Source organism: Akebia trifoliata, chromosome 12, assembly GCF_017979445.1.
Source record: "Akebia trifoliata isolate Shusen 1 chromosome 12, ASM1797944v1, whole genome shotgun sequence".
Classification (NCBI taxonomy): domain Eukaryota; kingdom Viridiplantae; phylum Streptophyta; class Magnoliopsida; order Ranunculales; family Lardizabalaceae; genus Akebia; species Akebia trifoliata.
This window is the reverse complement of record NC_141386.1, coordinates 30409622-30436357: the sequence shown is the minus strand read 5'-3', so window position 1 is coordinate 30436357 and position 26736 is coordinate 30409622. Positions and strand designations below refer to the sequence as shown.

The 26736-nt window shown below is 35.4% G+C and overlaps 2 protein-coding genes and 2 pseudogenes across 5 annotated transcripts; 3 read left to right on the top strand and 1 right to left on the bottom strand.

Moving 5' to 3' along the window:
• The first annotated feature begins 1414 nt into the window (after window positions 1-1414).
• LOC147389436 (vesicle-associated protein 1-3-like) lies at window positions 1415-10520 on the top strand. Of its 4 annotated transcripts, none has more exons than XR_015170650.1 (9): window positions 1415-1573; window positions 1761-1831; window positions 1926-2007; window positions 2102-2217; window positions 2304-2441; window positions 4091-4132; window positions 7994-8071; window positions 9892-10059; window positions 10206-10520. XR_015170650.1 is itself a non-coding variant. In XM_086418509.1 (8 exons), the coding sequence occupies exons 1-8, from the start codon at window positions 1522-1524 to the stop codon at window positions 10314-10316; spliced, it is 690 nt and encodes a 229-aa protein (XP_086274635.1). In that variant the 5' UTR covers window positions 1415-1521; the 3' UTR covers window positions 10317-10520. The 4 variants fall into 4 exon arrangements, 2 of the variants coding, with proteins under 2 accessions (XP_086274635.1, XP_086274634.1); XR_015170649.1 differs by having other exon boundaries at window positions 2304-2465; XM_086418509.1 differs by lacking the exon at window positions 9892-10059.
• A 3890-nt stretch (window positions 10521-14410) lies between these two features.
• Window positions 14411-15304, top strand: LOC147389435 (14 kDa proline-rich protein DC2.15 pseudogene; annotated as a pseudogene).
• A 3882-nt stretch (window positions 15305-19186) lies between these two features.
• On the top strand, window positions 19187-20296 carry LOC147389434 (uncharacterized). The gene has a single exon (XM_086417498.1). The coding sequence runs from the start codon at window positions 19335-19337 to the stop codon at window positions 19950-19952; it is 618 nt and encodes a 205-aa protein (XP_086273624.1). The 5' UTR covers window positions 19187-19334; the 3' UTR covers window positions 19953-20296.
• A 3780-nt stretch (window positions 20297-24076) lies between these two features.
• Window positions 24077-24875, bottom strand: LOC147389433 (14 kDa proline-rich protein DC2.15 pseudogene; annotated as a pseudogene).
• Between the last annotated feature and the right edge of the window lie 1861 nt (window positions 24876-26736).

The following is a 26736-nucleotide window of genomic DNA, read 5'->3' as shown; positions in this document are numbered from 1 at the left end:
AATATCCTCTAAAGTCATTAATACAAACTCTAATGAATTTTATTCAAAAGTTGAAACGAAAAGTGAATGATTATATGTAATTTACAAAGTCAAATTAACATGACAGGAAAAAAAAAAGTTGCACTGAGCAAGGAAGTCTGCTCTGTGTGTGTCGATTGGACTTTGGAGTAAGTGGTTGTAGATCAACACTACAGGTTACCTTCGCATCTAACAAAAATAACTAAAAAATAATGCTAAGATCGTACCTCATATGAAAATGAGTTGGAACCATATGTGCTTTTCATTGATGTACGAGTCAAGAAGCATCTATGCTTCCTACACACTTTCAAAGTCAGGATGTGCCATATGAGGTACAATCTTAAGGTCACTGCAGCACGACTCATAACTAAAAATAGGTGAGATTCGATGGGCTACATGTGATCTGCAAGTAGCTGTTTTCGTGAATTAGAAAGCTGCTATTGGCACCCTAACTTCTACTTATTACAATTCAACTTCTTAAATTATATTTATCACACACCAATTAATGATTAAAACACACTTTTTAAAATGTTACGGTTTGAGTCAGATTATAATCTCAACATTATAATATAGAACTATGGCAAATGTTATGATTAGTCTCTAATAAAATCCTATAGCCAAAATATAGAACTCTGTAGCACAAAAACAAAAAAGAGAGAGATTCCATTGGCACTCTGACTTTTCCTTATTTTCAATCATTCATTAAATTTTTTCTTTATTTTTAATTGGAGAGTAATAAGTAACATTGGAGTGCCAATAGCATCTCTCATAAATTTATTATCAAAATAATAAGGATGAGGACTCATGTTGAGGGGTGGTAGTATATACTCACCCGCAACCCGACCAAACTCTCCTTTGTCTGGGTCTCCTGGATCTCCCCGTCGTAATATTCTTAAAAAATGACAAAAATAATAAGAAGAAGAATGAAAGACGGGAAGCTTAGTTGCAAAATTCGTCAAATTTTTATAATATTTTGGAGAAAATATTATTGAGAATGGGTTGTGCTGACAAAATTAGCAATGAGTAGCTTCTTTGCAAAAAAAAAAAAAAAATTGATGATTTTTCCATTTATTGTAGATTATTTTGGGGAAAAGCCGGTTAATGGTTTTGAGAAGAAAAATCTGAATTTTGAATAGAGGTTGAAGATGAGGGCAATTGAGTCTTTTTTCCTTTAATTTACTTAGAATAATTACATAAAATAGTATCTTTAATGTTCGGCAAAAATATAGAGGGCATGTCTAAATCACCCAACTAAAAACCATGAACGGACAGTGAGGTGTTATTTGGACAATATGGCAGTCCACGTGGACCCACAAGTCGTAATAAAGACTAAGACCAACTGTTTAGTCTACTAGAGAAGACCAAAATCAAGGGGGGCATCTCAAATATTCACTTAAAAGTTAAACGCACAGTGAGACTGAGGTCTCTCTCTTCAAATCATTTCGATTAGAACAAAGCACAACCAGAACTCGAATTTTCGTCTGTAAAGCTCTTGAATCAAGCATGAGTAGCAGAGATCTTCTCAAAATTCAACCCACGGAACTCAAATTTCCATGTAAGTTGCTTTTGTTCTTCGATTCTTTCCTTTTCCCCCATTTGTTTTAATAATTAATTCTTTGATTCGTTCATCTAAGATTTTCTCAATTCTCACCCTTTTGATTACCTCTCCAATTCATTTTCCCTAGATTTCTTTCATTATTTTATGAATTTTCATTCTCTGACATGTTTTCTGTCTTGAGAAGTCGAATTGAAGAAGCAGAGCTCATGTTCTCTGCAACTAACTAACAAGACGGATGAATTCGTAGCCTTCAAAGTAATTAATTGAAATTCTTTTTAACATTATTTTTTTTTGGTGATAATCTAGCTCTCTCTTTAGCATTTTGTTTGATTTAATTTGTAAATTAAAGGTTAAAACTACCAATCCGAAGAAATACTGCGTTCGTCCCAACACAGGAATCGTTTTACCTGGGACAACATGCTCTGTTATAGGTAAAAATCCGATCTTTAACTTTTCAATTGTGGTGCCCATTAATTTGCTTTTTAGCCATTAATTTTTTGCATTTTTTCTTGGGTCCCCATTTAGTTACAATGCAAGCTCAAAGGGAGCCCCCACCTGATTTGAATTGCAAGGATAAGTTTCTTCTTCAAAGTGTTACTGCACCTCATGGTATAACCACAAAGGACATAACCGCCGAAATGGTAATCCGGGTTGTGCTTGTGTGCATGTAAAATATTACAGGTTTTTGTTGATTTAAACCGACGTGTTGCTTGGATTGATTTCATAGTTCAATAAAGAAGATGGGAAGGTTGTTGAGGAGTTCAAATTGAGGGTGGTTTATGTTCCTGCTAATCCCCCCTCACCAGTCCCTGAAGGGTCGGAAGAAGGGTCTTCTCCTAGAGCATCTGTTTTAGATAATGGGAATGTAGGTGCTCCATTGTTTGACACTGTAAGTGTTTGTTGTTGATGATGATGATATTTTCCCATTTAGAAGAAATTGGTGTATATTCTACATTCCTACTTTGAAAAGTTAACATAATATATTTGTTTGGTCATATATATATATGGGTCCTGTTCGGCACCCTACGCTTTACTCCGTGTTTTTTCCTACATGGTTTAGAAGTTTTGGAATAGGCTGATTTTTGGTGAGGATGATCTCTATGGTGAGGAGATCATCCTCGCCAAAAATCAGCCTATTCCAAAACTTAGAACTCCATCAAAAATGGTTTACAAAAAATGGACGGTCCATGATTTTTCAACTTGTAAACATGGGGCTAGAAATTTCAGAATGGGCTGATTTTTGGTGAGGAGGATCTTCTAACCGTAGAGATCATCTTCACCAAAAATCAGCTCATTCCAAAACTTCTAACCCATGTAGGACAAAACATGTAGGGTAAAGCGTAGGGTGCTGAACATTTCCCTATATATAAATGCAAATGAAACTGCTGAGTGATTTTGAAGAAGTTTATATGGAAACCATGTACATCGGGAGCTATATCTGACTTCCCCTTTTATATATAACTAGAAGTTGGCATGTGCAAACGCACATCTATCAAAAGGGCTTATTTGTAATTTAAAGGGAAAATTACAATAAGAGGGTTAAATATTTTAAAATTTACTAAAAATAATCTATTTTTAAAAAAATTATCAAAAATGAATTAAGTTGCTGGTCAGTCTAGCATTTTAGTAACTCGTTGGACAGTCCAGCGTTTTAGTTAACTCGTTAGACAGTCCAGCGTTTTAATGTGTTAAAATACTTTACTTTATCAAAAATGCCCTCGGAATGATTAAAACACTAGACCGTCCAGTGTTTTAATAGCTTACTTTAACACCCCAACAATTTAGCCTCCATTTAAAACGCTGGACAGTCACTAAAATGCTGGAATGTCCAACGACTTAATTTGTTTTTGGTAATTTTTGATAAAATAGATTTTTTTTGTAAATATTAAAATATGTAACCCTCTTTTAATAATATACCATAATTTAAAATACTAAGAGCATCTCCAGTGGACATCTTGAAATCTACATGTTAAAGGTGCCACATAGGCACCTTTTTATAACTGCTGGTTTTTTTTTTTTTTTTTTTTTAATTTAAACTAATAAAATAGTCACTGTTTTCTAAACCAAACACTCTAGCAAGCTGATATGGCTAGCCAAACCGCTAGCCACAGTTAACACTCACATCAGCATCTGATTCACTTAATACATACCTTAACTTGTCCATTGGAGCAATTTTGCTGGCTGAATTTTAGCCTCTAATGCAAACACGTCCACTAACTTGTCCATTGGAGTTGCTCTATGGTTGCATTGTAAAAAGGATATTTTTATAATTTTGAAAACTGACTGCCGTGATTTGGGTTGAAATTTTCGTGGTTTTTTACCAAAATGACCCTAATTATATTAAGTTTAAATGTAAAGGTGGGTGCATTTGTGAGATCCAAATTTTGATGTCAAACCACTTCTACTCCACCTTCTCTCATTATAATAGTAAAGATTATGTCTTAATTTCATATCATTAAGAACAAAAAGTTTAACTTCTAAATGTTTGTATATGGTTATGCTCCTAAATTTCAGGTATCAAATTCTTTTGAGGAGCTCAAAGATACATCTTTGGAGGTAAATATTTTTCTTTCAATTTGAGTTTTGCATTTAAAAGTTGATTGGAACTTGGTTTAGCAATTCCGAAAACTTACTGACTTTGGTAGACAACTTGTTCTCTATTCCTTTGTTTGCTTTCTTGTAAGTGGTGGACTCTTTGGCCCTTCTTGTGCTTATCTGATTTTCCAGGCATAATTGAGTTTTTGGCTCTTGTCTACTTAAAAGACACTGAGAAGAATCTTCTAATGGAATCATGCATTTATCAAATATTATTATTAAAAAATTTCTGACTTGTATTGGTTAATCTTTTGTGTTAGTGATATAAAAATTCTCTTGACAAATTCAATGGAACATGATTAATATTATACATTAGAGAAGCTGATAGAATGTATTATGAAATACTATTAATACTAGTTTTTAAAAACTAATTATAGCCTTTCAAATCTTTTAAAGATAGCTTAAAATTTGTGGTAAATAAATTGTTTTCATTAATGTGTGAATCAACTAGTGCATTATGAAAGTTGACATAAGGGTGTGACACCACTAGCTCCAACATTCCACAAACTCTTCAGTTAAACTTTCTTGGCTGAAAGCCATATTAAGGTTGTTTACCTCATTTGAAGTGATTGTCTTGCATTATCTTCGTATATTGACTATTCTATTAAAATAGACCTAGCAATACTAATTTGTCTCCATCTATTTTTGAAAATTGTGATTCTGTGCGAATCTTGATGTAATTTCCATATGCATTTAGGTTGAGTTTTCTCCAACCCTTCAAGGGGTAACCCTAAGGGGACAAATATTTCAGAAGAAGCACTTCAAGCTCTATTCTAACTCTGCAAGGCCGCTGATTCGACAGTTCATTTATATGTGTAATACTACCAGGTGTTTAAATAGACAATATTGATGATTTTTAGCAGTAATAAAGAAGGACTGCTTGAAACTAGGAACGAAGAAAATTTTGAAATATATAAACTTGTTAAAGAAAAAGAAAAGAAATCTTCTTCTTCTTCTGATTGGTTCCCTTGACCAACCAATTTGTACTCTGTCCCTTGTTTGTTTAATGAACGTTTTACCTATCAAATAAAAACTTAGTGAAGCAAAATAGAAGGTTTATTATTATTTACACAGTAGGTTGGGTACAATAGAGGCTGGAAAAGAAATCTACAAACTTGCAATGTTGAGATAGAGAAAAAGTAGTGATGGAGATAAGGTTAGATGCATCAAAAGCGAAAACCTAATAGTCTTGGTAAAGGAAGAGGAAGACAGAGATATGTGGAGTCATTTTTTTAGAACCCGCTAAATGAAGATCACATAGGGAACTTAGAACTAGAAGGAAATGCTAATCCTATAAGAATAATATTCTCCAATTAAACAACTATAGGTTAATGGTTGACAAAGAGAAAAAAGTTTTGATTAAGATGAAGATAAGAAAGGCCTTAGCTTGTATGATATTCTGATTGAGATTTGAAAGAAAAAAATTAGATTGTGCTCAGTGACAAAGCCACTTTACAAGATCTTAGAGACTATGAATATTCAGATGAACTGACGAAAAATACTAGTGTTCCTATTTACAAAACAAGGGTGATAGACAAACTTACATTACTTTTCTTGAGGTAGAAGTTACAATTCACACTATGAAAATTATAGGAGGGAACGGGGAAAAAATATTAAGAAAATAAACAACAATATCAGAGGACCAATTTATCATCATGAAAAGGAGGTCAAATATTAATGCTATCATTCTTTGGACTATTTCTTTTGACAAAGCTCTAACCATAAACCACTTCAGATCTTGTTACTTATTTATATTGGGCCATTCCCTATGTGTATGAGAAATCCCTTTTGCAATTTATTGAGGAATTTGTAAGAAAAGCAATTGCATGGCCTTTGAAGACAAGGAAGAGGATTTCTTCAACATTGTCATCAACATAGAAGGCATGTTGTTTCACTGGTCGTTTGCTTTCAAGGAGTGGTTACTCAAGTAGGACTAGACTCTTAAGATTAGATCCGTAGTTTTCTTTCCTTCTGACCTTTATGTGTCATACCTCCATGGTTTGTTATTATTTTCTCTTTTTCTTAATGAAATCTCTTATATCTATAAAAAAACGAAGAGATCCTAGAGAATTAATCATGTTAGTTTAGGACAAATGGAGTCCCCAACAAGTTTATTAACGTTATTAGAACATATATTAACGTTATTAAAACGTGTTTGGTGGAGCTGAGACTGGTGTTGGAATGTTTTGTAGTGAGAGAAGGGAGTTTTGACTACAGTGGATTTGCTCCAGGGCCAGTCCCAAGTTTTTATTCTTTTTGCACTAATTATGATGGATTAACTTCTCACTAGAAGGTGGCATGTGCAAACGCTCATGTATCAAAAGGGCTTATTTGTAATTAAAACATTGATTGAAGGGTTTGTGACTGTTACATAGTAAAAAGGATTTTTTTTTTAATTTTGAAATCTAACCCATGTGAATCTCTAGGGTTGTGCGCCACAATTTTCTTGGTTTTTGACCAAAATGACCCTTATTATATTAAATTTAAATTTAAAGGTGGGGGCATTTGTGGGATCCGAAATTTGGTGTCAAACCACTTCTACTCTGCCTTCTCTCATTATAATAGTACAGATATGCAAATACAGGACCTTTGGTGTATGTTACTCGCAGATTATGTAATGTCGGTCGATGAAACTTGAGAGAGTAAGTTCAAAATTATAATTATGGAGAGAGGCCTTATATACTAAACATTTTAAGATAATTAGAACGAAGACAAGACATGCAATGCAAGTTGAGCGGGAACACTCCTCGGATGAGGCACTAGTTAAGATCAGCAGCAAGAAATACCCCCAAAAGAACTTCTGTTATGTAGGATCACTTATTCATAGAGATAGAAAGATTGCTGAAAAATGCCAAAGGAATCTTTAGGTGTTTAATTTGATCGGAACATACTGTTCAAACTGGAGGGGGAGTTCAGAGATAAATGTTGTGCTGTCAAGGACAATATTTTCATAAATGAATGGAACATAGATAAGGATGTTGAGATGGATGAGTGATATGTCTTGAAAACACAAAGTCAGAAATGATTATACACGGTATCATTCACTGTTCAACATAGATAGGGTTGAATGGTGAAATAAGGTTTGTGTTGCTGACTGCATTATTCATGATGAGTAACTAGATTAGAAGTTTCTTACAACATGTTGATATTGCTAGTTGAAATTAGGACTTAAAATACAGTATCATTTTGGAAAGTGTCAGCTGATACATATTGGTGTTTGAACATTTCAATACGAAACTTGCTTGGAATTAAAGTTTTGATGATGTTTGGGTTTGTGCCCAGTTTGTCTCGAAATATTTCAAGCCAAAACATTTCGATACGAACAGGAACATAATGAAACAAACTAAATATCCAAAAGAGATGAAAAGTTAGAAAGAATGACTATTTTTAAGGGAACCATATAATGGTTCCTTTCCCTTCGGATATCTTTTCAAACTAATGACAGAATCCTTGACCTAAATGTCCTCGTTTCAACCTCTTGCCAAAAACCCTTAAGTTTTCTCCCCAAACCCGTCATATGCATCCTCTAGTATAATTTTTTTACCTTCATCTTTAACCTTGAGATTCTCTCTATTGCAACCTTCAAACCTCAAGTACAGGGTGGGATTTTGGGAGAAAAATGACAAATTTATTGTCCATATCAGTGTGCAAAGGTGTGATATATTGGACAAAAATTGTTGTAAGTCAATTTATAACCTAAAACATGTTTTTAACAATTATCTGATTTTTAATTGAATAATATGTTCTTTTTTCTGTACTTGACTGTTATATTACCTTATTAGTGTGATATCAGTTTTTTTTAATCAAGTTTTTATTCTTCAGGCACGGTCTACGATTTTCAAGTTGACCGAGGAGGAGAATTATGCTATTCAACAAAATCAGAAACTCCGTCAAGAATGGGTATGGTTCTAATGCCATTTTGGTACATTCATATTTAGTATTATTTATTAATTCTTAGCCTTCGTATACTTAACTCTTTTGATCCCCAGACTATTTCTCTGTAACATCTATCTGATTATTCGTCTTTCATGTGTATTTTTTTAGGGAGCTTCTATTGCCACACCAACTTTTACTATGAGCACTCCAAGATCTGTGCTAATCTTTGGTGATTTCATATGAATTGGGGTTCTCTTAGAAAAACTTGGTGTGGCAATAGAATCTCATTTTTTTAATTGTTGTTTGAAGTGGTGTGATATTTACTCTTCTCGGCATTCATGGATATTGTGTATGCACATTCACTTCCTCATAATAGTTTTTTTTTTTTTTTTAACCTTAATTGATTAATGTCTTCATCATCATTGAAGCCTTTTCCAAAGATTTCAGGTGGGCTAAATCATCGTTATATACTGGTTTTAATTACAGATCTCAGGTGATTTGTGATCCAGTCTTGAAAAGGATTGACATGAGATTGGCCTCATAGCATGCTAGTTATTTTATCCCAACAATTGTGACAAATAGAATTGAGAAGAAAATTAGTTTTATTTTTGGGTGAGGGGAGGGTGGGGAGGAGGGGATGACATGAAGGCCCTCCTTAATATCATCTTCTAATATGGGGGGGACAAATTCATGCATCTAAAAGTGGGGACTTGGAGTATAGAATATTCAAATGGATGAATTTTAACCAACAAGAGGTTGGTGAGACGGCCAGGACCATGCCTCAGTAAGGAGAGGTCCTGAGTTTGAATCACTTCACCCCTTGTAGGCCACCACCCTGGTGCTTTAGAAGGCAAGGTATACAAAGCACTTGCTAGAAGCGGTGACTGGCTAGTCCATGGGATTAGTCGGACTAAGTCTGGATACCCATGTATAAAATAAATAAAAAAGAGGATGAATTTAGCCCTTTTGGGTACATGGTTTTGAAGATTTGGAGAGGTTTAGGGTTACATAGGAGTGTTGTGTTTGGATGGGAATTTATGATGGGAAGGAACAATTTCAACAAACATATTGCCTCTAAAGTTGGGAACATATCAAGGTTAGACGTCGGGAATGTCTGTGGTCAGGTCCGCTAAGTCTCACTTCTCCATTTTATGATCTTATGAAAAAATGAGCTGCATATCCCAAGTTTTGTCGGTTTGGTGATGATTTTTCATGGGACCTTGATCTCAGATGACATCGAAATGATTGGGAAGTTGAGGCCATTGCTAGTACGATTACTCTCAATACAAATATCCCCGTGTCCCTTATTTTTCAAGGACAAAAGAATGCTGGGAATGAGCAGATATGGAATTTTCTGTGTCAACTTTTTATATGCTATGCGAGTGAATTGTGATGAGATGTCATCCATTGGGTACGTCATTTGGCAATTGAAAAATTTATAAATGAGAGTTCCTTCTTGGTTTGTTTAGTGGTTATTTCCTCGTAATCTGGCTTAATGTCAGCCTTTTTGTAGGTCACCCTTACCTTTTTTTAGGTCACGCTTTTTGTAATGGATATCTTATTTTGTATGTCACCCTTACCTTGCCGAGGAAGCCATTGACCAGTATCACAGATGCGAATACATGATCCCTTGTTGGGCTTATATAGTGATTATAGCCTAAACATTCTTTAATAAGAGAAAAAAGTAGTTAATACTGTGAATTAGAAACCTAATTGATAATGACCCTAATGGAATATTTTAATAAATTTCTCCTTGGACCACAACTTTTTTTGTTTGTTTTTGGATCTATTCCTTGCAACACAGTTTGCCCTGTTGTGATGAGATACACTTAGTTGTGATGCAGTTTTAACTAGTACACCTTTACAAAGAATGATTATTGGATGGGAGAGATTCGTCATAAGCTAGGCTTGTTCCATTTCAAGAAGGAAATCAAGTTCTCATCTGTATCGAAGAGTTGGTAGTCCATGTTATGGAGATCAAATAAGGCCCATCTTCTTTCAATCCTTTGATGGTAGTATCTTGCCATGGGTTTTCTTCTGTAAACCATGAAAACTTGCCTAGAATGTGTAAATATCCGATATGTTCACTTCTTTATTGTTCATTCATTGTATCTCGCTATTAAAATATGTTTGGATCAATTTTGTTTTTGTGGAGCAGGATTTGATGATAAAAGAGAGCAACAAAAAGCTTGTTAGCGGCTTCTTCCTCATTGTGGTGCTGGTTGTTCTCTTTGGTATCCTCGTTGGATACCTTGTTAAGAAAGTATAGGAGTCTAGCTTATAAACAACCTTCTCATCCATTGCCGACAAGCCAAGATCACTGTTTCGGGTGTTGTGATTTTCTTTGTTGTAGGATTGTAGGACATCTTGTATTGGAGTAATATATGATGGTTTTAATTCATTATATAGAGGGAAGGGATATTTGAGATTGATTGACAAACAGTTGAATAAATAATTAATGTGTTAGGTAGGAGTCTTAGTTTGCATCACACCCTTCTGAGATCCAACTCTTCACATTTTCTCTTACATATTTCCTTGATTTTCTCCCATAAGTATTACCAAAGAACCATAAAAATTATCATAAACATCATAGTAAAACATAAAAATAAATAAATAAATAAATAAATAAATAAAACTCACTTTTCATCAACTATCAGAGAATCTCTGATTTAATACCATCTTCAAGTAGGACTTGGGAAAACCTTCATCTCCCCTTTGTAATAAAACCAACCAGAAAATCTTGTTATCACCACACCCAAAACTACCAAAACAAACATCAACAATCTTCTCTTGATTCCAATCCAAACTCTTTTCTCCTTTTTCATGTCCCCTTTGACCTCATCGATCACCACCGCTACCGGCTTTTCCTCCATCACTACCCCTTCTGAAACAGACTCCGGGTCTTCTAAAACAGGAGAACCCATGTCAAATGATCCATTACCGTCTTCATTAAGACATGACTCGGTGCACGAACACTCCGAAGCAGTATCGATATGGTCGACAGTTGAGGTCCTGAAATCATCCCAATCATGGAAGGCAGTTTCGAGTTCAGTGAGTCTTTGGTCAATGTGGTGCAAATGATGTGGTTTATAAGGGCGGGATTCAATCTCTGCAGAGAGAAGACTCCTCAGGAAACTAAACCTTCGGTCGATACTCTCCGAGACAAGTTGGTGGCAATGTGTCTCGACTTGGAGTTTAAACACATCGTTTAGTTCAGATTCTAATTCTTCTAGTTTTTTCTGCAACACTGCATATCTCTTTGCCATCCCCTCTCTCTCTCTCTCTCTCTCTCTCTCTCTTCTTTGTTCTTCTTCTTGTTTTAGAGTATTAAGTTCTTGTTATTTTGGAAAGTTTCTTCAGAGTTGGAAACTAGGGAAAAGGAGGCGGTTATGGGCATTGGAAAAGTTTCCAGTCCTCATAACCGTTTCTCTGCCAAGAAAGAAGTTTCAAACGATGTGACCACCTAAGATCGAATTTCTAAGGATAAATTGCACTTTGACCCCTTAAAATTTGGCATAATTCCATATTAACCCCTAATATTCTGATAATTGCACTTACATCCTCTAAAGTTATGAAGCGGATTAACTTAGACCAATTTAGTCTATCTTTGCTCAAGAAAAAACAGTTTGTATTTTACTTTTTCTAAAAATTATTCTACCTTTCGTAAGAGTTGAGACTATAGGAATCACCAAAAGAGTTTCATTTAGCTAGGCATTTTTTTTTCTTTTTGAAATTAAATTTTTTGCAAGAAAAATATGATATGAGACGGTTAAAATGGTGAAACAACATTGGAACATTAACAACCTATCTAATAAGTTAGAGCAACTCCAACGCAAATAGGAATATTTGTGAGGCATCTCTGCTAGACATTTTATTGTGGAAAGTCATCTCGCTTATTCAAGAGGTCTTCACCCCAATCGTACTAGCAAAACTAGTTTTCACAATTCAGTTATACTAATCTGTGTCACAACTGCAATTATTTTTTACCGCCAACAAGAAGAGAGAGAGAGAGAAATTCACTCTCTTCTTTTGTCTCTTGCACTTTCTCTCTCTTTAGAAAATTTTGAAATAGAGAGTCAGAGCCCGAGTGTGTTGGAGCTCTCTTTTAGAGGGTTTTAGCTCTGTATAACAATAGTTAGGAGAGAATATAGACCGAAAGCTTGAGTGTGTTGGACTTGCTCTTAAGTAAGTGAAATTACGAAAAGGTCCAAGGGGTCGACAGAGAAGTGGAGCTTGGGCTGGGCCTACCCTTTGAGTACATTTTAACATGAGTTCCCTAAGAAGGCCCGTTAGGAAAATTTTGGCAAACTCTCTCGGTTCAGTCTAATTGGTGATTTCTAGCTATTCGATTTAATCATTTTTTTTAAATTATTCTTACCTTGGGCTTGGGCCATATGAAAGATATTCGAATCTAACGGGTAGAAATACAACAAATTAACACAAAACAGTGTAGAATAAAAATTACAATCTTTAGGTGCTTGACTACCCCTAAACAAATCACAGTAAAATTTTGTTGGGAATTGTAAATCAGAAGAAAGTTGTTCCATGATTCCCGTAAAAAATGCAATAAAAATTTGCCATCCTACAATTCTTATAAGACCAGAATCTGAAACAAGAAAATAAGGACTAGGGCACTAATCTTAAGCTAGGAAAGAATGATAAGGTTCATGATCTTCAAACTGGTTAAAGTTGGGCTTAACAGTTTGTACTAGAAGATTATGCAAACAATTATTTTGGCCCATTAGGTTAGGTTAAGGTTTGGACTTTTAGGTCCGATTAGGGCTATGGCTATTTAGGTTTGGATTCAACAAGCCGAGCTCAAGCCCGCCTGCTAACAGCCTTATTATAGAGGATTTCGCACTCACATTACTTATTACATGATGAACTTGACAATTTGACTTGGCGTTTAAGTTGTTAGAATTATCAACTCAACCTCGTAAGCGAGTTTTTCATACTTTGATATTATTGCTCCCTCTCAACTTCGTAAAATCTCGATAACATAATAAATTAAAAGAAGAAGAATTGGACCTGGCTTTGGCCTACAATTTACTCATATATATGTTCCCCAACTTACACATGTGAGTTTATGTGCGAGTTCATTTACTTGGACATTAGTAAAGTTTGCTGCTTTCACAATGGTGTTCCCTTCTCTTTGTTGAGTGTATATTTTCCTTCATTTTTGGGTGTGTCATACCTCAATTGAGTCTCATGACTCTCTTATATTCATAGTACTCCCCCTCTCCAATAGATCGGTCTTTTGAAGTAGTTTGTTGGTTAACATGGTATCAGAGCGCTAGTTTGATTCTTTCCACCCTCAAGTGCGAGGGGGAGTGTTGAGTGTATATTTTCCTACACTCTTGAGTGTGTAATACCCAAGTTAAGTCCTGCGACCCTCTTATATTCATAGTTCTACCCCTCTCCAATACATTGGTGTTTTGGAGTAGTTGGTTGGTTAACACACATGTCGACTTTGGGCCTAAGGGGTCCACTTAAAACGTTGATGTTATCTTGGACACACTTCTTCCATGGTCTGAAATGGGAGAGAGATTTTGCTCATAGGATCTCCAATGCGTGATAGGTCAAGCCTAATGAGGATAATTTTGAAAATTGGGGAAGCCATTCAATTACAGGTGGGCCAATGTGATTGGTCCATTCTGGATCTTGTGAGGAGAATGTTTGTTAGCAAAAACATTTTTCCCTGAAATGCTATTTTTTATTATCATGTAAGTGGAAAGTTTGATTCTCTGCCTCAAAAGTCAGTTAAGGCTAGTGGTTTACTACATTGCAAAACTTAGCTTAGATCCAAAATTAACCATTAGAGTTAAAACCATCAAAGACAAGTACAAAATCAATAAAGAAGCAAGTGGATGTGTATGGCCCATCTACAATGCTGGTGCATCCTTCATAGCAAAACAAGACAAACACTTAACACCAAGGGAATTGGGAAGGGAAGAAGAGATATTTTCACAATGTTGCCATCAACAACTATATCCCTACGTGGTTAGAGAATAAAAGGTGGGAGTTGCTTGTCGTTCCTTAGGGAATATGATCAACTATGATCCTACTTTACACTCAGCTTGACCTCTCCACCCTCAGTTCACATGGCTGCCAGTTACAATGATAGAGAGAGGGAGTCGGTCATCTCATTAGCTTTAGGCCTTGTTTGGGTTCGCGAGTATTCACGATTCTACGAATCATTTCTATGGGGATGAACCGGGTTCAACTTCAGTTACTAAACGGTAAATTTTAATGCTAAAACGCGTTTTTGGGGACCAAAAGCATGGGAAGTGGTCCCCAAACGCGTTCTCAACCACAATCTTATTTTACAAATCTTTTCTATAAATATCCACCAAGCACAGCTTCATAATTCATAATTCATACTTCATTGTGTGTAAAATGGCTCCCATGGGTTCTAAAGTAGTTACTCTTCTCCTCTTGCTCAACTTCATTTTCTTCACTAGTGTCTCATCTTGTGTGCAATGTCCTCCTGTGCCTTGTAAGAGTCCTCCGATTAAGCCACCACCGATTAAGCCACCACCAATTAAGCCACCGCCAATTAAGCCACCACCAGTTAAGCCTGAAAAGTGTCCAAAGGACATCCTTAAGTTGGCGGTGTGTGCAGACTTGCTAGGTGGGCTGGTTAACATACCTGCATTGGGTACACCTTCTAATAGCCCATGTTGTGCTTTGTTAACAGGTCTTACTAATCTTGAAGCTGCATTGTGCCTCTGCACAGCTATTAAGGCCAATGTCTTGGGTATTATCAAGCTTGACGTCCCCATTGCTATCAGTTTGTTAGTTAACACATGTGGAAAGAAGGTCCCTGAGGGCTTCCAATGTGCCTAGACAATCATGTTTCTCTCTCTCTCTCTCTCTATCTATCTATCTATCTATCTATCTATAGTACTATCTGTCCTTGTCGTCGTGTTCTTTGTATATTATAGTTGGTGTCAGCATGAAGACCAAATTTGCTTGCTTTGTTTTGTTTTAAGGTTAATTAAACAAAATGCTACTAATCGGTGGCGGATATGGATGAAAAATCACATAGAAAGTTTCAAGATAAATGAAGGTAATTGCACTGTGGCCTGCTTAGGAAATCATGGAATGCTACTTTATGAATATTGTAAGTAAAAAAAGAAATATTTAAGGGTCTATAGTTTTGGCTCTACTTATGGTTATGTGTTGTTCTTGGTGTTTTGTAATCCTTACTTGTTCCTTAATAAAGTTTGTGTTATAGCACAAATTAAAATGTTCCAACTTTATCTTTTTTGATTGTTAATCTCTCTCTCTCTCTCTCCCCAATAAAATTCAAGGGTACAAGAGGTATAATAATTAAGTTAAAAAAGGCTAAATCTCGTAAACATGGAAGATCTTCATCTCTATCTGGTTTTCAGGAAATATAGCGAACTTGGATTCATTTTCATCATGGAAGATATCTTGGAAGCAAAACTCATTCTTACTTTTATGGGATATAAATTACTGATCCCTAGGAAAAAAAAGTTACAATAATCATTGCCAAATGGGGATAATTTTCAAGAAATGGTTGAGATGGGAAAATATTCTTCAGGAAACCTCTATTTACTGATCTCTTGGAAACCTGTATAACCTTTCACCTTGAACATAGCACTCCTAGGGATTCTCAAACTGAATCTTTGAATGACCTGATCTAATATCAAGGAAATTCATATTTTTTCCAATCAACTCAACCCCATGTTTGAAGGAGAACATCAAATGTCGTTTGAGGTTAAAAAATCCTTCCAACCTATTAAATTAATCACATTTAAGGTAGGAATTTTTCTAATCTCAGCCTAGGATTGAGGCTCTGCCTCAAACATATGCTAGAGATAGAGTTAAAAAGAAAAAAAAAAAAAAAAAAACAGAGATTTTCTAGAGATTAATATTGATTGTTCTATTGATCATACAAATTTTTCTAGGGATGCGTATTACTTGAGAATCCCTACCACCTCAATCATTTGATAGAAAGCAGCCTCAACCTTTTCCCGGAAAACACTTGTCTCAACCCACGGTTGAGGCTCTCCATCAAACAGACAGTTGAGATGCTAGGCATTCCAAGGCAAAAATAATATGCAAAAATAATATATATATATATGGGTCACGTTTCTAAGACTCATATTGAGACTCACATTGCGACACACCGTTTTATCTTATATGGGCAAAAATATTTGGAATGAGCTGGTTTTTTTATGAGGATGATCTCTGTGATGAGGGGATCATCTTGGCAAAAAATCATCCCATTCCAAAACTTCTAACCCCATCAAAATTGATTTACAAAAATTGGACGGTCTATAATTTTTCAAATAGAGATCATCCTCACAAAAAATCAGCCCACTCCAAATATTTTTGCCCATATAAGACAAAACGGTGTGTCGCAATGTGAGTCCCAATATGAGTCTTAGGAACGCTGTTCTATGTATATATATATATATATATATATATATATATATATATATATAGAGCTTCTATTGCCACACCAACTTTTGGTAATGTCACCTCAAGATGTGTGCTAATTCTTTGGTGATTTACATATTAATTGGAGTTAGCAAAAGTTGGTGTGCCAATAGAATCTCTCAATATATATATAAATATATATTCCCCAGAAAACAAATTAATCTCTAAGATTTTTCTTCTACATATCTGAACTGTTTGTTTGATTGGCCTTAGACTCCAATATACTAAAAAATAATTAAGAAATTCTTTAAACCTACCATGCACTTGAATTAGCTCCGAAACGAGTTTCCAGCTCTGGTGGGGAATTAGATGTGTTTCCTGAGCTGTTTGGATACCAACTTAAGAATATAAAAGATTCAAATACTATAATGTATAATTCTGAATCCAAACATGAACTGCTGGGGCTATGGACCTCAACACATATAATGTCACAAAATCTTTTTTTTTTTTTTGGTTATTATAATATAATGAGAGAAGGGTGATATTGTTATGCAAATTGACGTTAATTTCTTTTTAACTACAAAAACCTTTGCACTATATTTGTTTTCTTTATTATTATAATAAGAGAAGGGGTGCTAATTAATAATTTTTTTTAAAAATATTATAAAATGGGACACGTTCGAAGGCCCTAAAGAGAGCCAATCATTGTGTCAAACATTTTTCAATATATGGAATAAAAGTTTTGGAATAGGTTCTTTTTTGTGATGATGATCTTTATGGTGAGGAGATCATTCATACAAAAAATCAGTCCATTCTAAAACTTCTAACCCCATTTTATGGTTTACAAATAATTGATGATTCACAATTCTTCAACTTGTAAATTGGGCTTAGAAGTTTCATAATGGGCTGATTTTTTTTTTTTTTTGCAAGAATGATCTCCTCACCATAGAGATTATCCTCACAAAAAATCAGTTCATTTCGAAACTTCTAACCCATATATTGAAAAATGTTTGGCCCTCTTTAAGGCTTCCGAATGCTCCTCTATAAAAATAGCCTTAAAATATTTGTAATGAGAAAGTGATGAGTATTGAGACAAAACTGCATTAATTTACATTACCACACCTTAGATGTAGCCATTAGTATAAGTGAAGGTGCCAGCTTGTTAAGTTGGTTAACATTGGTGAGTGTTGGTATCACGTCCTAGTTTCAAAACTCACCTTTACCTACTAATTACTTGCGATTAATCTTGCTTCCCTTAAAAATAATTCAATAACATAATTTAAATGTTTTATCTATAGTAATATAAAATAAGATAGTATTTTTATCAAAACTTCTATTTACACCAACTTTTACTTATAACACACCAATCTACATATAAACAACCTCTTAATTCCCCAAGGATGTGTGTCCCAAGTAAAAGCTGGTTTGCCAATAGAATCTCTTCTTTTCGGGGGCTAAATTATCATTTCTTGAGTTGAATATGACAAAATTCTAAAATTATGATTCCGACTTACCGTTCATTTTAATTCCCAAAACATGAGGAGTGAGATCACAAAGTTTTCCAAGTGACAATCTCACTGATATAAAATAGTAAAATCGTTGATATTTTTTTTTTCAAAGTGACAATCTTGGTAGATATAAAAGTGATGATTTCACAGGTTTGCTATATTGTCACTATATAAACCAGTAAGATTGTCACTTTGAAGAAAAATATATCAACGAGATCGTCACTTTGAAAAACTTGAAGTGCAAGAACCTATGATCTCACTCTTCATATTTTGGGATTTAAAATGAACAGTGAGTTAAGAATGGGAATTTCATCAAAAGTTGATCACATTTTGGATCTCACCCTTCAGGAATGGGAATTTCATTAAAAGTTGATCACATTTTGGGAAATTTTGTGCATATCTTCCCTGTTTATTTTTTAGCAGAATGAGCTAGATATTAATTATCATCACTGTATATAATAATGCAATCTCGATTCTTAACTGTTATGTTTACCGGTTAATGTGCATTGATGAAGCTCCAAGGCTCTAGTGAGGAAATTAGTCTTTTTAAGATGATATAGCTCTTCCATTTGTTGGTGTTAAGGGGTCAGTTTCTCTTTGTGCCGAAGTTATAGACACAAAATTTTCTCTTCTTTAATAAAATTTATGTAAGATAAAACAAAACAAAAACAGCAAGTTGCTCACATGTTTCCTTTGTGAAATGTACCCGACTAAACCATATAAGAAGCAAAGGGAAAAAAAATACAAACCCTACCTAACTTCTTAGGTCTGATTCATTGTTCTCTCTTTCATTCGTAACCGGACAACAGCCCACTGAATCACCAACACAGATGGCAGAGAGGAGAGAGAGCCCATGCTATGCCCGTAAATTTCAGAAAATTGCATTATTGTTATCGATACGTTTAAAAAAAAAAAAATCAAGATCAAGAGATCAAAACAAGAAAAAATTAAAAAAGAAGAATCAAAACGGAAATATAGAGTGAGATAATTGCATGGAAATGTGTGGAACTGAGAGATTATTGAAATCAAAGAGAATCACGGATTCATATAGTCACGGATTGATGCATTGGAAGCAGCACCAGACCAACAAAACTCCAAAATCTCCAATTAAATTCTACAATCTGAAGAAGAACAATCCAAAAGGAAATCCTATATTTTCGAGCTTTTGCAGGTAAAGATTATCATGGGGTTTTTTTTTTTTTAACCGCCAAAAAAAATTATGGTGGTATTGATCTCATTTACAATATGGTATTGAAACTAGAAAGAAAATAGTCACGGGTTGCTCATCAAATTCATCTATAAATCTCTCTGTTTGAAAGCCATCAAAGAACTCAACTCTTAACTTGTAACCCTAAAAAAGCTTGCAAGAGATGGGTTCAAGTGTTACAGCCATGTTCTTGATTTCCATGATATTCTTGTTAATATCTTTGCCTCCAATACAGGCTTGCGGTTACTGCTCGCCACCTTATCATCGCCCTAACCCACCAATAATCCCTCATCCACCCCACCATGGCAAAGAACGCCCACCAAAAGTATCCCCACCAAAGACTAAACCACCAAGTAGGCCACCAATTATCATCCCACCACCGATCATTGGTTCTCCTCCAAATCCTCCCATAATAATTCCACCGCCTTCATCAACCTACCCACCTTACACCGGTAATCCTCCTTCAGGCGGTGGAGGACTTACTCCTCCAGGTATCATCCCTCCTCCTTCAACTTACCCGACTTGCCCGATCAATGCGCTGAAATTAGGGTTATGTGTCGATGTGCTCGGTGGGTTGGTGCACATTGGGCTAGGGAACCCTGTGGAAAATGCATGCTGCCCAGTGATTCAAGGGTTGCTAGAGCTTGAAGCAGCTATTTGTCTGTGCACTACAATAAGACTAAAGCTTCTCAACCTTAATATTTTCATTCCTATTGCTCTTCAGGTCCTTATCACTTGTGGGTTGACCCCACCACCTGGATTTGTTTGCCCTCCTCTTTAAGTCTACATCATTGTTGAAATAAACAGTGTATGTTCATAGGTTGGTTGGTCTTTCTTAGTTTAATGTTTTGATCATTGGTGTTAGAAGCATTAGGGTGGTTGTTTTTGTTGTTGTCCTTGGTTGTCATTGTCGTTGTTCGTTTGGAAATTAGGTTTAGAGTTCAGAGGTACATAGGGGCTTGACTTTATTATGGTGTTATGAGTAAATTATGATGATTGTCAAAATAATCTCATTTTGACATTTGAGATGGAAGCTTATGATATATTTAGGGTTTGGGGTTGTTTGCAGAATGTCTTGTAATTCTTAGTGTGCCTACTATGAGAAAGAGGTTTTCAAATGCTTAACCGATCGAGAAAGAAAATCAAACTCTAAAATGTATTGTATATTATTATTATTATTTTGAAGTGGAGGGGATGTGAAAATAACATTGCACCATGAGATAGAACTTTTAATATGGTTATTACGATATTCTAATTGATGCTAACCCTAACTTAGATCCTTATTAAACTTAGGAAAACAGACCATGTTAAGAAAGTCTCTGATGGACCCAAATGCAGTAATAGATTTTTCTTTCATGGTTTACCCTCTCAAACTCTCTCCTTCTAATTTGGTGTATCGAAAGCTTCTAAGAAATGGACTTTTTATTTCTCTGCATCAGAAAACATGCATTATGTGTTGCACAAAAACACGTGCCCACACACAGGGGATATGCTAATGTTCAATTCTTCAATGGAATGTTAGCAACCTTCGATGGGATACTTTATGGAAGAAAGTCGTGGATGGATGTGAGCATTCCCCACATACGCATGTAAGAACATTTCAACATTATTTTTGTACGTAGGATATTGAGCTTCTATGAATCACATGAATTTCAATTAAAACATAGAAGAAACTAATTAATGCAGTGGCATGGGTTAAATAATCAAGGATAAAGATTACTATCTTCAACCTAAATACATAATAATGACTTCCTAAAAAAAATAAAAAAATTAGGGCACAACACCATAAAACACATTGTGTAGAAATAATTTTTTTGATAATTTTTAGATATCATTATTAAACCCCTTAGTGATCTTATATATAAAACTACAAGGGCCAACATTGTAGAAAATCATACCTAATCTTAACTTTTGTAGCTTAAAAAGTTCTTAAATCAAAAAAATTAGCAGGGCTCAAAATACCACACATTGTAGAAATAACTTTGTTTACAATTCTTAGATATCATTATAAGATCCCTTGGCGAGATTATATAGAAAACTACAAGAGCCAAACGTAGTAGAAAATTGTACTTAATCTCGAATTTGCTAGTTAAAAAAATACATAATTTTGTGACATATTGTAGTGCATCATATACTCTAATATATATATTTAAAGTCACTAAAAAATATGTTTCATAAAACAATCAATTTTTACCTTGATCCCAAATCCCAATCGTAGCAAGTAGATTACTCCAACGTAGAGTTGGTCAAGCCAATTAATATAGATACATGATAATAGTTGTTTCAACAACGGAGTCAAAAGTTATGATTGTTTGAATATTCATGATCTTTCATCTTAATTTTGACTTCTTTTGATCTTGGGGCTCAAGATACTGCTTCATGGGCTGTTCTACATCAGGAACTCAGCACATATGAACTCCTTTGTACATTTTTCTATTCAAGTTTTTATATGGTAGATGATTCTTCGAATATTTTTAATAGCACTTGATTAAAAAAAAATCCAAATAGTAACAAAGGGTGAAATACCCTACAATATGACTTAATTTCTAGTCTCATCCAAATACAGTCTAGCTAAATGTGGGAGACAAAAGTTGTTGCATGTCATGTGTTGCGTCACCTCCATGTCTACAATTGGGCAATCCTTGTGTGAATCCATCCCCTTAACCATTCATTTCTTTTTGTTCTTTTTTCTCTTGATCTGGGATTGGGCCCACTTTAAAACAATAATTGAAGTGCAACTCTCCCCCCCTCCCTTTTTTTGTGCATAATTACAAGCTTTGATCAATCCTCTATTTATGCAATAATTAATGGATCTTGTAATTCTCAGCGGATGTGGGGATTAAAAGTGAAGAAAAAGGAAATCTGGAAATAAGTAGTACTGTAGAGCCGACTAGATTTTTCATTTCGATTAATCACGTTTCTTAATCTCAATTTCACTCTTATAATTGAAATCACATGAGAAAGAATGGGTCATGTTTTGGATCATATGTACTGTACATATAAATATTTAGTATTTTACATTAATATATTAATGTGGACAAAAATAATTGTGAGACATATATTGTCAAAGATGATTCACGGGATGAGTTAATGTACTAAGATTCCCATCAACTTAGTTTATTTGTGAGTATGCCAAAATAGATTATAAGAGATGGAAATTTATAATAAGACTAGTAGGCCATGCTCAATAAATGGAATTGCCTATCAAACAACAAGAACAAACCCTTATCCCTAAGATTTGGTGTGAATGAAAAGAATCTTGTTCCTCCATTTCACTCTGTATAGAGTCAAGTCTTTGCTATATATATAGAAAGTGATTAATTTCATATCTACTTTCACTATCTCCTTCCACATTATTTAGGGTCTTTCTTTTGCTTTTTTAGGACCTTCAACTTAATATTTGTTTTAAATGATATTGTAATCGGCTTTCATCCAACATGTCCAAACCATCTCTAATGATTTTTTCTTAGTTTATCTCCTATTGAAGCAAAACCAACAATTTTTTCCAAATGCATTCATTTCGAATCTTGTACCTTTCTTAGTCTTTCCACTCATCCATCTCAACATCGTCATTTCTATTTAGCTCAATTTATTAAAATGACGCTTCTTGAATACCCAACATTAAGTTCCATAAAGTATAGTTGTTCTTTCTAATATCCTATAAAACTAACATGATTTGTTTGATTTGTATGGATTTGTCCATTGTAACCATCCAGCTCTGATTCTAAGGGCAATATCTTGACCATCCAGACCACCAATGGTCTGGATCTCGGGACAACAAGGGTGATGACCTAATTTTCTTGCATGCACCAAGGCAGTAAGTACTGCCTACAAAGAGAACGTAAGGTTATTAACACTTGAACAATAATGATATAATTTCATGGGGATCAGCTAGTTGCACACAACTAGAGATCGGTTGCACCTCAAACTTTTTTTGTTGTTGTGTTTTTATTTCATTTTTATGTATTTTATAATCTCTCTTAACATCCAAGTTGCACCTCAAACTTTTTTGTTGTTGTTGTTGTTGTTGTTTTTATTTTATTTTTATGTATTTTATAATCCTTTAGGAAAATGAACCAACAAAAATTTTTGTGGCCATGGTTGAGGAACAAGATGAAGAAAAGGAGTGCATACATATAGAGTGCAACTGTGCAAGGGGGAATTTTTAAGTAATGGAGTGCAAATTTGTAATGGGTATGTGCAACTAGTAGGTCTCAATTCCATGACTTTGAGATTTTTTTGAAGTCCAATACAATAAGAACAATCTTCTAATTTATTAAAGATGAAAAGGTTATTTGCACCTTCAAGTAGGTGTAACTTCCTTGCCAATAAAGATGCTTCTTTTATGTGTATTTTTCCTTTAAGATGCATCACTAGTCATCCTTACACATCGGTCTGGGCTCAACTGTGCAGCCTCCTCATCACACTAAATTTATATATTATTAACTCAGGGGAAGGTTCAGAATCATCGTTTGGTAACACTAGATATGTTAGCCACTTAACCAGTACACATGCAATGTATAACAGCCCAAAAATCAGTCATGTTGATACTAGGATGTGTTTAGAATCATAATTAATCATGTCAGATTTTAGGGATATTGCAAGTCAGTTGGCCAAACTCTGGTCCACCATGCTCGATGCATGCATACCTATTTGATGGCTAATATATAAGCATTAGTCTGGTTATATGTTTATACGCCATATGTGGAAGCTTAGAAAATTTTTCCCTTCCATGATGAAGTATATTCCAAGCTTCCATGCAGGGCTTTATAGTAGATGCTACTATATTGATCAAACAACCCAAATACTGTAACACATAACATTGATTCATGATGTAAGAAAAAAAATTAGATTCAAGTCAAGAAGCTGTTTGTTGAGCCAAGTACAAGATTATCATTCCAAAAATTACACAAAATTCACTTCTTCATCATGAAACATCATCTTGATTTATTTCAAAAACACTTACATATTTATTATCACTCAATAGTGATAACCAAATACATGAAGGATGGTGAGGAGCCCTCACTTCCAGCCCCATATCAGTAGATCACACTTGGCATTTTAAGTTTTAACCTCTTTAGAATTACAACTTCTAAAGAGGAATTATACTAACTCAAAGCAAACCCAATACTAACCCAAACACACACAAGAAGAATAGAAAACAATATTTAAAAAAAAAAAGTGCAAAGCAGAGAGAGTCTATGCGCATTGGAAGCCCGATGGGACCTTCTTGCCACACACATTCAACAGCAAACTCAATGAGATCGGGACGTTTAGGTTAATGCCTAAGATATTGGCTTTAAGAGCAGTGCAAAGGCAAACAGCAGCTTCAAGATCAACAAGACCCTCGATGAGGCTACAACAAGGGGTCTTTGCTGGGGAACCCACAACTAGATGTACCAAATCATTCAACAAGTTAGCACATACACCTAGCTTTAGAGTATCTTTAGGGCAAGTAGGTTTGTGGGGCTTAGGGATGTGAGGGGGATGTTTAGGGGTCTTTGGGGTTGGTGGGCAAGGAACATAGTTGGAGGTGACCAAAGTGAAGAAGAGAAGGTTAATTGCGAGGAGAAGGGCAGTTGATGAAAGAGCCTTGGAAGCCATAGGTCTTAGGTGCAAGTGTGTGTGTGTGTGCGTGTGTGTGTGTGTGTGTGTGTGTGAGGTCTGGGAATGGTGAAGGAAATTAAGGTTTTTATAGATGGAGATTGTGATTCGTTTGGGAATTAAAAATATAAAGAAACCCATGTGAGCACATTGGATTTAATCATCCAACACAAGCTGGCGGATGCAACTTGGAAGAAATGTCTTTAGGGTTTGCATTTTGGAGGTTTCTTTATTGCGTGATTTGGTATTTTTAATTTTTATCACACAAAACAAAATTTATTTAACCTTAACTTCAGATATAGGAAAAAAATTTGAAGGAACCCTTTTCATTGGATTACGAATGGCATTTCTAAGGAGGTAATTCAAATTTTGGCAGAAATGTAAGGGTGTGAAATAAATTCAAAATGCCATGTGTCTTGTAATGAGAGGAGGGTTGTTTCAAAATTTGAAGCGGCCTACCCACTTCAAAGTTGGATGCCAGGATATATATATTATAAAGTAGTACAACTATTTGTTTTTAAGGCGTTAATGATTTGCACTACAAATGTTCTGCAATGCAAAATTTATTATTGCTTGGTAGCTACCAATTAGGAATCTCCCGTAAAATTTTCATAAGTTCCTCATTTGGTAGTGAGAGCAAGCATCCACATAACGGTTGATATGGAAGGAAAAACACGAGTTTCGTCTTATGGATTTACTTCTCGAGTGAATCCTTAGGAATATATTCTCATCTCGAATGTACATTGGATTTTGTCAGTCAAAAGTGGTTGGATACTAATATTTTCCTTTGGTAGGGTGAATATAAAGGTGGTGGTGATAATAATCAAATAAAGGACAAAGGTGGAATTAAAATTATTTTCCCCCAAATAGTATTTTATATTTCAGTTTGAAGTAGCCAATTCCCAATGCAATTAAATTTGAAGGAAAACAATCCACATCTCTACGTTAAGGATTTCTATTTACGAAGTATGAGTAAGACACTCCTTAGTTGCATTTTATTTTGTGCATCACTAATAGGTGCCCAAGTGTCACGGCCCTATTCTTTCGAAGCGGGGTCGTGCGGCGCAAGGGGGTCAAATCCACTTGCAAGCCTGTAAAATGATCGTACACCACACACACGTAGCTAGCAAACAAGTAAACGAGACAACACGAGATAAAGCCCGAGGGTAACTTTGTTGATATAATATTGATTACACGGTGTAACGCGGTATAAAAGCAAATAGATGCGTTACAAGCAATTGATGATCCTATGACACGCGGGACCTCCACGGAGCTGGGCTTCAAGGGCTTCAACAACGTGGGTGTAGGCCGGGGATTGGGACAGCACTGACACCCTTCCTACAAAGTGTATGCTAAGTCTTTACTAGGTTTCCAGAAGGAAACATCAAAAGTAGAGGCCGGTCATACTCCCTTATTACGAAAATGCCACTAAGTTAACAAATGTGCCCTGGCACGAGGCTGACATGTACCCTAAGCTAACAGATATGCCCTGGTACGGGGGCTGACATGGCTTCATAACGAGCCTTACATGATATTACATGGGTGCTCCCGGGTAGCTCCGGGGCGAGCTTACACCTAACTCTAGGTGACAGATAATGTGGCCGTTACAGTCTCCCCCACTTATTCTGCAGACGTCCTCGTCGTATTGACCTGGCAAACTCTTCAATCTGCTGCTTGAAAGGTTGTAGGTTCTCTGCACTCTCCTGTGTAGCTTCAAATTCTAGCATGTCCTGTGTGACGAAGTACTCCACGTGCTGCTGCTGCTGTTGCTGGATGGAACTGCTGCTGAAATGACGTCTTCGAGAACTTTGTCAACAACACGCTCTGGCTGAAAAGCTGAATGAGAAGTGGTACGTGTTGGAATGCTGCGCGCGGGATCTCCTAGATCTACATGGTACGGCTTGAGACTTCTTGCATGGATGACAGTGTAGATGCTGTGTAACCTGTACGGTAACCAGAGT